Source organism: Nannobrachium achirus (genome assembly GCF_963921795.1).
Source record: "Nannobrachium achirus genome assembly, chromosome: 12".
NCBI lineage: Eukaryota > Metazoa > Chordata > Actinopteri > Myctophiformes > Myctophidae > Nannobrachium > Nannobrachium achirus.
The window spans coordinates 13,934,000-13,950,535 of NC_137832.1; the positions used below are offsets into that span (position 1 = coordinate 13,934,000).

The 16,536-nt window shown below is 43.5% G+C and overlaps 1 protein-coding gene across 1 annotated transcript in view; it reads left to right on the top strand.

Moving 5' to 3' along the window:
* Positions 1-16,536, top strand: part of LOC308295409 (sodium-coupled monocarboxylate transporter 2-like) — a gene marked incomplete at both ends in the record, with an annotated part of 46,982 nt that overhangs the window by 12,176 nt on the left and 18,270 nt on the right. Inside the window, one exon of the mRNA XM_080738464.1 lies at positions 14,174-14,185. Within this exon, the coding sequence (XP_080594590.1) occupies positions 14,174-14,185 (12 nt within the window). The remainder of the gene's footprint in view (positions 1-14,173; positions 14,186-16,536) is intronic.

Sequence of the window (16,536 nt, forward strand, 5' to 3'; positions counted from 1 at the left end):
TGCCTTCCAATATATATTGCTGTCTGTCCAATATCACAATCGATGACCCCTTATCAGCGGGTTTGATTATTATATCTTGGTTGTTAGTTAGGGATCGGAGTGCTCTTACCTGGTCTGCAGTGAGGTTCGGCTTCTCCTTTAGATGACCCGGCATGTTTCTGATCGTCGTCAGATCTTGCTGGATCAGTAGCTTTAGGCCCTGTGGGAGTTGCTCCCCTGCTGGTTCCCAGTAAGATGCTGGCATGAATCTGGGGATTTCCTCTTGGTCCGTATTTCCAAAATGTGTTGTTAGTTTTAGCCTCCGGTGATATTTGGAGACGTCCTTTCTCAGATTATTCATCTGTTCCCGGTAAATGTCTACTGTGGGTACAAATGATAGCCCTTTTTCCAATAGGGTTTTTTCGTGTTCGTTAGGTCTAAAATAATGCGATAAATTGATTATACTATTTGTTTGGGTCTTTTCTTTTTCCCTTAGTGCTTCGTGGCGTTCAGGGCCTCTTAGTTTAACGACTCCATCCAAAGGTCAAATATACTGGTAGCTGTCCTTCTCGTCCAGTGTACGTTGTCCCATTGTGTTTTAAATTTGGTTGGGTCCAACATTGGGAGACAGTTGGTTTTTTTAATTTCTTTATTCAAATTGGTAAGAATCCATTTTTGGTTTTCTTCTAGATCCTCAGAGAAGTGTATTAGCGCTACTTGTCTGTTTGCGTTAGGGAATTTGGTTTTAGCTATCTTGATCAGTCGTCCTAAGTTTTTCTGACTGGTCACGATATTCTTCTGGTCCATGTTCGTTAGACCTACACTCAGAATGAGACGTTCTGTTTCCTCGTTAACTTCGGTGTGCTCTAACACTGTGATTGCCCACTCCAGGTTCATGCCTGGGTATGATTCTATCTGTACGTTGGAATCTGAGTAGGTGGGAATCGTTGCTAGATTAGAGTCACCCATGATGACTATCGGTTTGTTGAGGTGTAGTCTCCAATTCTTCTTTTTGCCCTCATGTTTGCGTGGTTGGTATGCGGTGCAGGGAATGCTGTCCTCTTCTTCCTCTGTGTCTTCTGCTTGGGGACTCTCTGTGGCTGGAGTTGTTGCGTTTAGTTCCTCTATTCCTTCGTCAATCCCATCTGGTGATGTTGGGCTGTCTGGGGTGGTTTGTCTTCCATCCTGGAGTTCTTCCATGCTCCCTTCTTCATCCAGGTTGTCCAGGGTTTCCTGTGCTCTGTTTTGGTTCTTTCTTCTCTGTCTGGGGCGTTGAAGCCTAGGTGTGTCTCTGTTCGGAGTGAGGTTAGGGAATTCCGCTTCGGAGAGGTGAACCTCTGCTGTTGTCGTGGTGGTTCTTGCGTTCCAGGCTGGTCCAGGGCTGGTTTCTACATCTGGTCCAGTTGTTTCCCTTGGGGTAGACAGTGAGACAGGATGGGGGGGGGAGGGTTGGGGGGTTGGGGGTCGGGTGGGGGGTGTGGTGGTTCCTGGTTGTGTGTGTGTAGCGCTGTCAGCCTCTAAGGCATCTTTTAAATCCACCAATATCTCCCGGGTTGCCGAAGTCGTTCCTGGTGTTATACGTTTGCCAAATTTCTTTTTTGCCCATCTTGTTGCGATAGGAAATGCTTTTTCAAAATCATGTGGATGGCATAGGCTTAAGGCCGCTGTTGCTCCATCCATTTGGTCCAGGTAGTGTTGTTTGAGAATTTGTAGTGTGGTGTATTCCCAATTCTTAGCATTGCTAACCAGCATTTGTAGTGTGTGCTCTGTTGGTTTAGCAGGGGTGATCCAGGTGACCAGATCTCTGGTTCGTTTTATTATGTTATCTGGAGTTTTGTCCAGATTGCTGACATTTGCCAAGTGGTGTTTTGCTACCATTATGTCGTATATGTTACGTATGGTTACCAGTAAATTGGAGTCTCTGCGTTCTCCTGCTGTGTGTATGTAGTTGTTGGTCTGGCTTACCTGGGTCCTGTTGTTATTCCTGGGTCTGTCATTTCTCCCTGGCCGTGTGGTTTCACTAGCTGGCTCCCATCTCCGTCCTCTGGGTCTGCCCGTGTTCCACTGTGGCTGTTGGTTAGTACTTACCCCACGGGTTCCTCCGGGATTCCTGTGTTGCTGTTGGTGGGTTTGTCTAGGTCTGAAATCCCTCCTGGGTTCAGTCCTGGTCCAGGGCTGTCTTACCTGGGACACTCCTGTGTCCTTCTGGTTCCGTTTCTCAGTGTGCTTCCGCCTGTCTGTCTGCCAGGGCTCCTCCGTGTAGTATTGCCCTCCATGGGCTCGAGTAGAATGATGCATAGTACTTACCCCACGGGTTCCTCCGGGATTCCCGTGTTGCTGTTGGTAGGTAGGCCTAGGTCTGAAATCCCTCCTGGGTTCAGTCCTGGTCCAGGGCTGTCTTACCTGGGACACTCCTGTGTCCTTCCGGTTCCTTTTCTCAGTGTGCTTCCGCCTGACTGTCTGCCAGGGCTCCTCCGTGTAGTAGTGTCCTCCATGGGCTCGAGTTTCAGTAGGATGATGCATAACGTTTCGTACAGTATTAGTACTTCCTCAGATGCGTGATTCTCCAGGTGAGAATGAAGTCTTGTCTCTGTTACCCCAGTATATATGGGGGTCTGGTGTCCCATGAGTGGGTGTGGTTTAAGTTAGGGGTCTTCCCATTGGTCCCCGGTTGGTATCAATGGCCCAATTGCTATGTTAATTTGTGTGAATGGTCTTAGCCCTTGTAGGGGGTTCCATTTCACTGTGTTTTTGCAAGAGGGCATAATGTCTGTATAAGTATATTATTATACACATGTCTACATGTTCTGGTTCATGTAGGTTTAGCAAAAAAGAAATGTATTAAAAATATATATAGTTCCTTTCCCAGTTTTAAGTTAGGTACTGGCCTGGTTAGGTAGGTTGTCAGAGTTCGATCAGTACTGTTTACATTAAGGAATCATATTTAGTGGTTCCTTCCTGTAAATAGTTCTGAGGGAATGATTGCACTCGCCATAATTTAAAAATGTAGGAGAGGGCTAGTATATTCTATACATTTCTTAAGTTCCCTATGGTTATAGTCTGTTTGGACTATGTGTTTAGGATTTAAATAGGTTATGGGCTATAATTAGTCCTTTTTAGTTTTTCCAAATGTTTACTAGCCTTTCTAGTGTTGTGTTTTTTATAAAACAATAGATGTCATAGTTATTGTCCACGACATTGCAAGCGGCGCGAAGGCCAGCAGACCTTGGTCCTGCTCTTCGCCCCCGAGCGCCGCAGGCGCGAGTGGCCGCGAAGAGCGGGCCAGGGCTGCGCGGCCGGCGGAGCGCCGCGCGAGTTACGAAGCCGTGGTGAATGCAATCGTTATATTTCTGCCCAGGCCGTGAGGCCTGGGCAAGCGCACGATAAACGCCATGACAATTCTTATTCTATTCAATTTACATTTCAAATAGGTTTCAATAGGTCTCCTTGCAGATTAAGTAAGTAATCCTGACTGTTGTATGACAGTCAGGGCCATTCACTTCAGGTATGACAAGGCTTGTAAGGTTTATTCAAATCTCAATTTTTTTTGAGTTTGTGTTAATCCCCAGATCTTCTGTTTTAGGCATAACAAAGGATTCCAGGTGTGATAATGGTCCATCACTTGGGTCATTGTTATGGTTAGGGTGTGTTGTGGTACCCACTCCCTAGGCATGACAAAGGCCAAGTAGGCTCATTGTTGTTTAATCACAGAGGCATTGGGGGCCTTTGTGTTAGGGATTGTGTAGGTAGAGTGTTTTAACTTTTATAGATTTAGCCCTCCTGGGTATCTCGTATCTAGTCTTCTAATCCATTCCTGTTCTTGGAATTTCCTCTCTCCAACAGTCCAGTTTCTGTTGTGTTCTAGACCACACACCTTAAGGGCTTGGATCCCATGTGTTAAATAGTGTTTTACAATCAGTAAATGTGTTTCTTTATGGTTATTAATATTATAGCGATGTTGGTTAAGCCTACATGCTATGGAGTTTCCCGTTTCTCCAATATACTGTAGTTTGCAAATGTCACAAGTGATAAGGTATATCACATTGTGTGTGTTGTAGGGTATAATTTGTTTGATTTCAACTACATTTCTTTTTGATCTATTTATAATTTGTTTCTGTGGGCTGAAATAGCTTGGGGTTGGTTTTGTAGCCCTGTTACTTTGTTTCAAGTTACTCCGGACCAGGTAGTCCTTTAAATTTTTATTTTTGCGATAGGCTGAGATTATCTTGTAATCCTGTAGTAGATTGTTATGCCTATTTTCAAAGTTGCTTTTTAGGCGTTTGTTGGCCAATATGCTTTGGCTGGAATAAGTTGTTACTAGGGCTAAAAGGGGTCTCTGGTCTCTGATCTTGACCTCCTCAAAGGTGCTGTAGGCCTTTCTTAGGTAAGTTCTTGTGTAGCCTCTTTCCCTTAGGGCTTTGAAAAGAATTTTACATGCTGTTTCAAAGTCATTTTTTTGCGTACAAATACGTTTAAAACGCAATAACTGTGACTTGACGATTCCTGAAAAACAGTGTTGTGGGTGGAACGAGCTCTTATGTAATAAAGCGTGTGTGTCCGTAGCTTTGAAGAATACTTTCAGGTCAAGTTTTCCTGTTGTGTCAAAATATTTACCTTTGTATGTAGTGATGTCCAAAAAATCAATTTGTGTCATGTCTGTGACATATTTGACTGTTATTGTTCTGTGATGTGTGTTTAGGATTGTAATAAAATCCTGGAATTCCTCCATGGTGTATTCCCATGTGCCCCATATGTCATCCAGGTATCTGTAATAATGTGATGGTTTGAGTGGACATCTTTCCATTACTGATTCCTCCCAGGAAGCCATGTAGATATTGGCCAGTGACGGGGCAAATCTTTTGCCCATGGCTGTTCCACTGATCTGGAGGAACGTCCTGCCATTAAATTGGAAGTCATTTTTTGTTAAATTTATTTCCAATAATTCTAAAAGCTCTTTGTCTGGTCGCTTTCTGTCCGGGTATTTCCGGAATATGTCCCTGATGGCTTGTAGCCCTGCGTTTGTGTCAATATTTGTGTATAGACTGTCAATATCTATCGAAAATAATATCGCATTCTTTGGAATGACAATGTTCTTTATTATTTCCACAAAATGATAGGAATCCTTAATATAGCTCTTGTGTCTTATGGATAAGGGGTTAAGGTGATATTCTATGAATTCAGCCGTACCATAAGTCTCAGATCCGCAGTCTGAGATAATCGGACGCCCTGTTGGAATTTCGTAGGGAATTGTCCAACTGGCTTGATCTTTATGTATTTTTGGTAAAAGATACATAGTTCGAGCCTTGGGTTTGTCCACCCCTAACAGATATCTTTCCTGTTTTCTGTTTATGAATTTTTTCTGCCTTAAGGTGTTTATAACTTTTTCAGCTTCTAAAGCTGTTTGTTCAAATATCGGTTTGGCTAGTTCCCTGTAGTGGTTCACATTTTTCAATTGTCTCATGCCTTCCAATATATATTGCTGTCTGTCCAATATCACAATCGATGACCCCTTATCAGCGGGTTTGATTATTATATCTTGGTTGTTAGTTAGGGATCGGAGTGCTCTTACCTGGTCTGCAGTGAGGTTCGGCTTCTCCTTTAGATGACCCGGCATGTTTCTGATCGTCGTCAGATCTTGCTGGATCAGTAGCTTTAGGCCCTGTGGGAGTTGCTCCCCTGCTGGTTCCCAGTAAGATGCTGGCATGAATCTGGGGATTTCCTCTTGGTCCGTATTTCCAAAATGTGTTGTTAGTTTTAGCCTCCGGTGATATTTGGAGACGTCCTTTCTCAGATTATTCATCTGTTCCCGGTAAATGTCTACTGTGGGTACAAATGATAGCCCTTTTTCCAATAGGGTTTTTTCGTGTTCGTTAGGTCTAAAATAATGCGATAAATTGATTATACTATTTGTTTGGGTCTTTTCTTTTTCCCTTAGTGCTTCGTGGCGTTCAGGGCCTCTTAGTTTAACGACTCCATCCAAAGGTCAAATATACTGGTAGCTGTCCTTCTCGTCCAGTGTACGTTGTCCCATTGTGTTTTAAATTTGGTTGGGTCCAACATTGGGAGACAGTTGGTTTTTTTAATTTCTTTATTCAAATTGGTAAGAATCCATTTTTGGTTTTCTTCTAGATCCTCAGAGAAGTGTATTAGCGCTACTTGTCTGTTTGCGTTAGGGAATTTGGTTTTAGCTATCTTGATCAGTCGTCCTAAGTTTTTCTGACTGGTCACGATATTCTTCTGGTCCATGTTCGTTAGACCTACACTCAGAATGAGACGTTCTGTTTCCTCGTTAACTTCGGTGTGCTCTAACACTGTGATTGCCCACTCCAGGTTCATGCCTGGGTATGATTCTATCTGTACGTTGGAATCTGAGTAGGTGGGAATCGTTGCTAGATTAGAGTCACCCATGATGACTATCGGTTTGTTGAGGTGTAGTCTCCAATTCTTCTTTTTGCCCTCATGTTTGCGTGGTTGGTATGCGGTGCAGGGAATGCTGTCCTCTTCTTCCTCTGTGTCTTCTGCTTGGGGACTCTCTGTGGCTGGAGTTGTTGCGTTTAGTTCCTCTATTCCTTCGTCAATCCCATCTGGTGATGTTGGGCTGTCTGGGGTGGTTTGTCTTCCATCCTGGAGTTCTTCCATGCTCCCTTCTTCATCCAGGTTGTCCAGGGTTTCCTGTGCTCTGTTTTGGTTCTTTCTTCTCTGTCTGGGGCGTTGAAGCCTAGGTGTGTCTCTGTTCGGAGTGAGGTTAGGGAATTCCGCTTCGGAGAGGTGAACCTCTGCTGTTGTCGTGGTGGTTCTTGCGTTCCAGGCTGGTCCAGGGCTGGTTTCTACATCTGGTCCAGTTGTTTCCCTTGGGGTAGACAGTGAGACAGGATGGGGGGGGGAGGGTTGGGGGGTTGGGGGTCGGGTGGGGGGTGTGGTGGTTCCTGGTTGTGTGTGTGTAGCGCTGTCAGCCTCTAAGGCATCTTTTAAATCCACCAATATCTCCCGGGTTGCCGAAGTCGTTCCTGGTGTTATACGTTTGCCAAATTTCTTTTTTGCCCATCTTGTTGCGATAGGAAATGCTTTTTCAAAATCATGTGGATGGCATAGGCTTAAGGCCGCTGTTGCTCCATCCATTTGGTCCAGGTAGTGTTGTTTGAGAATTTGTAGTGTGGTGTATTCCCAATTCTTAGCATTGCTAACCAGCATTTGTAGTGTGTGCTCTGTTGGTTTAGCAGGGGTGATCCAGGTGACCAGATCTCTGGTTCGTTTTATTATGTTATCTGGAGTTTTGTCCAGATTGCTGACATTTGCCAAGTGGTGTTTTGCTACCATTATGTCGTATATGTTACGTATGGTTACCAGTAAATTGGAGTCTCTGCGTTCTCCTGCTGTGTGTATGTAGTTGTTGGTCTGGCTTACCTGGGTCCTGTTGTTATTCCTGGGTCTGTCATTTCTCCCTGGCCGTGTGGTTTCACTAGCTAACCTGAGGTTAGGTTTAGGGTTAGGGTTAGGTTTAGGTTTAGGGTAAGGTTTAGGGTTAGGTGTTAGGGTTAGGTGTTAGGGTTAGGTTTAGGCTAAGGTTTAGGGTTAGGTTAGGGAGTGAAGACTTCAATATATTGTCCTAGGTCAAGTTAATGCCTAAGATGCAATATAGAGAATAGTGCTTTCGCCATCTTGTTTTTAAAAAGAAAGAATGTTGCAATTTTAGGTTGGGTTGGTTCCCCTAGTTCATAAAATCATACAGGTCATCTTGTAGTTTATGTCCTATGGGTTTTATGTGCGAGACTGTGCATGGCACGATGGTCAAATTTCGTGAGTCAGAAGTGATCTTATTTCTGACCGCATGCCAATGGCTTTCAGATTTATACATTGTTCATAACTAACAACCCTATTCTCCCCAAAAATAGATGTTGCAGTTATTGTCCACGACATTGCAAGCGGCGCGAAGGCCAGCGGACCTTGGACCTGCTCTTCGCGCCCGAGCGCCGCAGGCGCGAGTGCCCGCGAAGAGCGGGCCAGGGCCGCGCGGCCGGCGGAGCGCCGTGCGAGTTACGAAGCCGTGGTGGATGCAATCGTTCTATTTATGCCCAGGCCGTAAGGCCTGGGCAAGCGCACGATAAACGTCATGATAATTTACTTACTTACAGATAAAACGTCCCCATAATAAACAAGATAATATGTCAGTACATCAACAGCAATTCAACAGCAGCAACAGATATTCAACAACAGCAGCAGCTATTCACTTTACATTTCAATAGATCTCCTTGGAGATTAAGTCAGTGGTCCTGACTTATCACACCTTGGGTGAGAAAGACGTCTGATGCCCCATCAGGAGTCTTGTCCTATTGTTCCCCCCAGGTGTGAGATGTGTTGATGATTCTGCTGAGTTTCTATCTGCCTACTGTTCTAGGGCCATTAGTCTCCCCTTCATGTTCAGTCCCGCTGGGAACTGGGCCTCATTCATCAATATGGTCGTAAATAGGGTGTATTTTTTTCCTTAAATTTCATCTTAAATTTCAGTAAGTCCAAACGTCAGTCAAATTCATCAAGCAGTGTGTATATCCCATTTTGTGCTTATCCACAGGTGTATGTCATGATGAATTTGGACGTAAATTTAAGTGCAAAAACAAGGGTAAAAACGAGAGAGCAGCTTCCATAGTACTTACGGCAGGACCATATATGGTAGAGAGAGCATGACTAAGCACTTTCTGCTCTGGGAACCCATTCACACTATTAGGCTACTAGAAATTAATCACAACTTAAACTTGGCTATGCTGTTGAACTTAATTGTGTCTTGTCAAAAAAAAAGAAAAAGAAAAGAAAGAGAGAGAAAAAAAAAGAATAGGCTGCCTATTTTTTCTTCTCTATAGATCGGCACATTTACAAGGCTACGATTAGTCCTCAATCACAAAATAATAAACATGGGATGGATATTATAATCCTTTTCTACTGAACATTGCCAAAAAGATAATGTTGAAGGAATATACAGTATGAGCTGTGACACGGCTGCTTTCCGATATGGACCAGACCAGGTCGCGAGCTTTATTGATTATTTATCCTATATGTATATACTGAGGGGAAATTCTTTTTTAAAATTAATATTTCAACATTGTCCCGTAAAGCCACTATTCTTATCAGACCGAAGGTAAGAGTTATTTTGCTTTTGTGTGTAGCATTATGTGTTGATGTGATCAATAGGCATACAGTAGCCTAGTCTATTATAAATTAAAGCCTAATCAGTGGAGTGGAGGGTTGCGACGCCCCCCACCTTCTCGCCAGCAGAGGAACTTGAACTTGGACTTGCTGCATATAAAAACTTCAACTTGTCTCGTCAAAAAACAAAGGAAAAAAAGGAAAGAAAAACATATCAGCATCACATTGACAACATAGGATATGAATTAAAACTGTTCTGATCCCGCAGATTACAAAATGGATGCTGAACGTAATGCTCTAATTTAGACTATAATAGAATAAAGTGGTTTACAAGGTTCAATCCATCACGGAATAATACACAAAAAAAATTATGTGGAAATATCCACAAAGTGAAACACTGCTATTCTTCATCAGAGGTAAGAATATAGGCTAGTGGCAAATACAGTAGGCCTAGGTAGTGCAGTGGGTCTCAACCAGTGGTCCAGGGACCACAGTGCTGTGCTGGGGGTTACAAGTGGTCTGGTGGTAAATGAAGGAGAGTTGGTAACCAAACAGACCCTTGGGCCTTTATAGATCCTTAACTCTTTAAAATGAAACCAAATGGACGAGTGCGGGCAGTCATCATGCGGTGCATGAGTGGTCCCCCATCGGCGGGTCCATTTGGTAACAAACTCAGTGACAGCTAATCCACGACTGAATATGTAATTGTTTGACAATTGACATATTCTTTTATTTTTTAAATACATGTGTTGGCACATGTTGGGCAGAATGGACTAATAAATATTTTATTTGAAGTTTGGCACAATTTAAAATTGATTTTGCATGAAGAATTGTATTTTCCATCGTATTTCCAGCACAAATCCAAGACCAAAATACAATGATGAATTTGACCCCCAACTTGAGAATCATCCTAAATGCCGGTAAGAACAAAATATGATCGTATTTTTGGTCTTAAGTGCTTGATGAATGAGGCCCATTGTGTCTAATTTGTCTATCCATCGTCTCTCTCGGAATCGCCTTTGGCCCATTGTCCATTGTCAGGAAATGGATTCTATTTGATCAGCACTTCCTTGTTTTCCAAGGCGACCGTGTTGCGCTGGGGGAGACGCCCAGCGCAACACTTGTGGAACACTTTCAGCAGTCTGTAAACATGGAAATACTTTGTTTTGTTTTGAGTTTTGAGTGAAATTATTAATTTTATTGAGTAGCCGGGTAATAAGCGGGATAACATCTCGCTCAGCTGTGATTATCGAGTGATAGGAGCCCTTCAGGTTGATATGCAATGGTGGCCAGATATGCATATCAACCTGTCGGTCTCCTATCACTTGATAATCACCGCTGAGCGAGATGTTATCCCTTACATAGCATAATCAATGTATGTATATATATATATATATATATATATATATACGTATGTCACAGTTAGTTTGAGATTAAGTTAGATTGAGAACAGGAGCGCTCGTTTTTGTGCACAATGTGGAGCAGGCGCCGCCTCCTTCGGGGAACTAGGAATAATTTTACTGAGGTTAGGTTTAGGGTTAGGGTTAGGTTTAGGTTTAGGGTAAGGTTTAGGTTTAGGGTTAGGTGTTAGGGTTAGGTGTTAGGGTTAGGTTTAGGCTAAGGTTTAGGTAGGTTGTCAGAGTTCGATCAGTACTGTTTACATTAAGGAATCATATTTAATGGTTCCTTCCTGTAAATAGCTCTGAGGGAATGATTGCACTCGCCATAATTTAAAAATGTAGGAGAGGGCTAGTATATTCTATACATTTCTTAAGTTCCCTATGGTTATAGTCTGTTTGGACTATGTGTTTAGGATTTAAATAGGTTATGGGCTATAGTTAGTCCTTTTTAGTTTTTCCAAATGTTTACTAGCCTTTCTAGTGTTTTTTATAAAACAATAGATGTCATAGTTATTGTCCACGACATTGCAAGCGGCGCGAAGGCCAGCAGACCTTGGTCCTGCTCTTCGCCCCCGAGCGCCGCAGGCGCGAGTGGCCGCGAAGAGCGGGCCAGGGCTGCGCGGCCGGCGGAGCGCCGCGCGAGTTACGAAGCCGTGGTGAATGCAATCGTTATATTTCTGCCCAGGCCGTGAGGCCTGGGCAAGCGCACGATAAACGCCATGACAATTCTTATTCTATTCATTTTGCATTTCAAATAGGTTTCAATAGGTCTCCTTGCAGATTAAGTAAGTAATCCTGACTGTTGTATGACAGTCAGGGCCATTCACTTCAGGTATGACAAGGCTTGTAAGGTTTATTCAAATCTCAATTTTTTTGAGTTTGTGTTAATCCCCAGATCTTCTGTTTTAGGCATAACAAAGGATTCCAGGTGTGATAATGGTCCATCACTTGGGTCATTGTTATGGTTAGGGTGTGTTGTGGTACCCACTCCCTAGGCATGACAAAGGCCAAGTAGGCTCATTGTTGTTTAATCACAGAGGCATTGGGGGCCTTTGTGTTAGGGATTGTGTAGGTAGAGTGTTTTAACTTTTATAGATTTAGCCCTCCTGGGTATCTCGTATCTAGTCTTCTAATCCATTCCTGTTCTTGGAATTTCCTCTCTCCAACAGTCCAGTTTCTGTTGTGTTCTAGACCACACACCTTAAGGGCTTGGATCCCATGTGTTAAATAGTGTTTTACAATCAGTAAATGTGTTTCTTTATGGTTATTAATATTATAGCGATGTTGGTTAAGCCTACATGCTATGGAGTTTCCCGTTTCTCCAATATACTGTAGTTTGCAAATGTCACAAGTGATAAGGTATATCACATTTTGTGTGTTGTAGGGTATAATTTGTTTGATTTCAACTACATTTCTTTTTGATCTATTTATAATTTGTTTCTGTGGGCTGAAATAGCTTGGGGTTGGTTTTGTAGCCCTGTTACTTTGTTTCAAGTTACTCCGGACCAGGTAGTCCTTTAAATTTTTATTTTTGCGATAGGCTGAGATTATCTTGTAATCCTGTAGTAGATTGTTATGCCTATTTTCAAAGTTGCTTTTTAGGCGTTTGTTGGCCAATATGCTTTGGCTGGAATAAGTTGTTACTAGGGCTAAAAGGGGTCTCTGGTCTCTGATCTTGACCTCCTCAAAGGTGCTGTAGGCTTTTCTTAGGTAAGTTCTTGTGTAGCCTCTTTCCCTTAGGGCTTTGAAAAGAATTTTACATGCTGTTTCAAAGTCATTTTTTTGCGTACAAATACGTTTAAAACGCAATAACTGTGACTTGACGATTCCTGAAAAACAGTGTTGTGGGTGGAACGAGCTCTTATGTAATAAAGCGTGTGTGTCCGTAGCTTTGAAGAATACTTTCAGGTCAAGTTTTCCTGTTGTGTCAAAATATTTACCTTTGTATGTAGTGATGTCCAAAAAATCAATTTGTGTCATGTCTGTGACATATTTGACTGTTATTGTTCTGTGATGTGTGTTTAGGATTGTAATAAAATCCTGGAATTCCTCCATGGTGTATTCCCATGTGCCCCATATGTCATCCAGGTATCTGTAATAATGTGATGGTTTGAGTGGACATCTTTCCATTACTGATTCCTCCCAGGAAGCCATGTAGATATTGGCCAGTGACGGGGCAAATCTTTTGCCCATGGCTGTTCCACTGATCTGGAGGAACGTCCTGCCATTAAATTGGAAGTCATTTTTTGTTAAATTTATTTCCAATAATTCTAAAAGCTCTTTGTCTGGTCGCTTTCTGTCCGGGTATTTCCGGAATATGTCCCTGATGGCTTGTAGCCCTGCGTTTGTGTCAATATTTGTGTATAGACTGTCAATATCTATCGAAAATAATATCGCATTCTTTGGAATGACAATGTTCTTTATTATTTCCACAAAATGATAGGAATCCTTAATATAGCTCTTGTGTCTTATGGATAAGGGGTTAAGGTGATATTCTATGAATTCAGCCGTACCATAAGTCTCAGATCCGCAGTCTGAGATAATCGGACGCCCTGTTGGAATTTCGTAGGGAATTGTCCAACTGGCTGGATCTTTATGTATTTTTGGTAAAAGATACATAGTTCGAGCCTTGGGTTTGTCCACCCCTAACAGGTATCTTTCCTGTTTTCTGTTTATAAATTTTTTCTGCCTTAAGGTGTTTATAACTTTTTCAGCTTCTAAAGCTGTTTGTTCAAATATCGGTTTGGCTAGTTCCCTGTAGTGGTTCACATTTTTCAATTGTCTCATGCCTTCCAATATATATTGCTGTCTGTCCAATATCACAATCGATGACCCCTTATCAGCGGGTTTGATTATTATATCTTGGTTGTTAGTTAGGGATCGGAGTGCTCTTACCTGGTCTGCAGTGAGGTTCGGCTTCTCCTTTAGATGACCCGGCATGTTTCTGATCGTCGTCAGATCTTGCTGGATCAGTAGCTTTAGGCCCTGTGGGAGTTGCTCCCCTGCTGGTTCCCAGTAAGATGCTGGCATGAATCTGGGGATTTCCTCTTGGTCCGTATTTCCAAAATGTGTTGTTAGTTTTAGCCTCCGGTGATATTTGGAGACGTCCTTTCTCAGATTATTCATCTGTTCCCGGTAAATGTCTACTGTGGGTACAAATGATAGCCCTTTTTCCAATAGGGTTTTTTCGTGTTCGTTAGGTCTAAAATAATGCGATAAATTGATTATACTATTTGTTTGGGTCTTTTCTTTTTCCCTTAGTGCTTCGTGGCGTTCAGGGCCTCTTAGTTTAACGACTCCATCCAAAGGTCAAATATACTGGTAGCTGTCCTTCTCGTCCAGTGTACGTTGTCCCATTGTGTTTTAAATTTGGTTGGGTCCAACATTGGGAGACAGTTGGTTTTTTTAATTTCTTTATTCAAATTGGTAAGAATCCATTTTTGGTTTTCTTCTAGATCCTCAGAGAAGTTTATTAGCGCTACTTGTCTGTTTGCGTTAGGGAATTTGGTTTTAGCTATCTTGATCAGTCGTCCTAAGTTTTTCTGACTGGTCACGGTATTCTTCTGGTCCATGTTCGTTAGACCTACACTCAGAATGAGACGTTCTGTTTCCTCGTTAACTTCGGTGTGCTCTAACACTGTGATTGCCCACTCCAGGTTCATGCCTGGGTATGATTCTATCTGTACGTTGGAATCTGAGTAGGTGGGAATCGTTGCTAGATTAGAGTCACCCATGATGACTATCGGTTTGTTGAGGTGTAGTCTCCAATTCTTCTTTTTGCCCTCATGTTTGCGTGGTTGGTATGCGGTGCAGGGAATGCTGTCCTCTTCTTCCTCTGTGTCTTCTGCTTGGGGACTCTCTGTGGCTGGAGTTGTTGCGTTTAGTTCCTCTATTCCTTCGTCAATCCCATCTGGTGATGTTGGGCTGTCTGGGGTGGTTTGTCTTCCATCCTGGAGTTCTTCCATGCTCCCTTCTTCATCCAGGTTGTCCAGGGTTTCCTGTGCTCTGTTTTGGTTCTTTCTTCTCTGTCTGGGGCGTTGAAGCCTAGGTGTGTCTCTGTTCGGAGTGAGGTTAGGGAATTCCGCTTCGGAGAGGTGAACCTCTGCTGTTGTCGTGGTGGTTCTTGCGTTCCAGGCTGGTCCAGGGCTGGTTTCTACATCTGGTCCAGTTGTTTCCCTTGGGGTAGACAGTGAGACAGGATGGGGGGGGGAGGGTTGGGGGGTTGGGGGTCGGGTGGGGGGTGTGGTGGTTCCTGGTTGTGTGTGTGTAGCGCTGTCAGCCTCTAAGGCATCTTTTAAATCCACCAATATCTCCCGGGTTGCCGAAGTCGTTCCTGGTGTTATACGTTTGCCAAATTTCTTTTTTGCCCATCTTGTTGCGATAGGAAATGCTTTTTCAAAATCATGTGGATGGCATAGGCTTAAGGCCGCTGTTGCTCCATCCATTTGGTCCAGGTAGTGTTGTTTGAGAATTTGTAGTGTGGTGTATTCCCAATTCTTAGCATTGCTAACCAGCATTTGTAGTGTGTGCTCTGTTGGTTTAGCAGGGGTGATCCAGGTGACCAGATCTCTGGTTCGTTTTATTATGTTATCTGGAGTTTTGTCCAGATTGCTGACATTTGCCAAGTGGTGTTTTGCTACCATTATGTCGTATATGTTACGTATGGTTACCAGTAAATTGGAGTCTCTGCGTTCTCCTGCTGTGTGTATGTAGTTGTTGGTCTGGCTTACTTGGGTCCTGTTGTTATTCCTGGGTCTGTCATTTCTCCCTGGCCGTGTGGTTTCACTAGCTGGCTCCCATCTCCGTCCTCTGGGTCTGCCCGTGTTCCACTGTGGCTGTTGGTTAGTACTTACCCCACGGGTTCCTCCGGGATTCCTGTGTTGCTGTTGGTGGGTTTGTCTAGGTCTGATTTCCCTCCTGGGTTCAGTCCTGGTCCAGGGCTGTCTTACCTGGGACACTCCTGTGTCCTTCTGGTTCCGTTTCTCAGTGTGCTTCCGCCTGTCTGTCTGCCAGGGCTCCTCCGTGTAGTAATGCCCTCCATGGGCTCGAGTAGAATGATGCATAGTACTTACCCCACGGGTTCCTCCGGGATTCCCGTGTTGCTGTTGGTAGGTAGGCCTAGGTCTGAAATCCCTCCTGGGTTCAGTCCTGGTCCAGGGCTGTCTTACCTGGGACACTCCTGTGTCCTTCCGGTTCCTTTTCTCAGTGTGCTTCCGCCTGACTGTCTGCCAGGGCTCCTCCGTTTAGGGTTAGGGTTAGGTTTAGGGTTAGGGGTTAGGGTTAGGTTTAGGGTAAGGTTTAGGGTTAGGTTTAGGTTTAGGCATAGTAGCATTCACCAGCGTGGGACTAATGCAGTCAAATGCTCTACCACTGGGACATGAGGTGAACAAAAACAAGCGCTCCTACCCCAATCTAACTGAGTTACCCAAACTAACTGTAACATATATATATATATATCATTTTGTGGTCAAACATAAAGTGCAGGGTTAGGGTTAGGGTTAGGGTTAAGCCGTGGTGAATGCAATCGTTATATTTATGCCCAGGCCGTAAGGCCTGGGCAAGCCCACGATAAACGCCCTGTCCAAGTGACTACAATGGAGCTAATGGCTAAGCTAGGCTAGGCTAGGCTAGGCTAGGCTAGGCTAGTAAATAAAGAAAGAGAGTCGCAAACGAGTGACGTCAGCGCCTTCACTATTGAATGGCTGCGTCGCCATCTGGTGGTGATTAGTGTGTGGTGAACGACAAAACAAGCGCTCTTACTCTTACCGTCCTGAGTTACCCAAACATACTGTAACATATAGATTACCAAATATACTGTATATATTATGTACTTGCTTTGACATCACTGTGCTATTTCCAATAAAACTACAGATGTCAATCTAACAGCGGAGCTGTCTCCCCCACGCTTACTCTATCACTCTGTCAGTGAATCATGTGCTTCTGTATCTATTTTCATGTTATACGTGCTGAAGCACATATCCTTGTAAAAACATTTCTGTGAGAAAGAACTGCCTGAGGT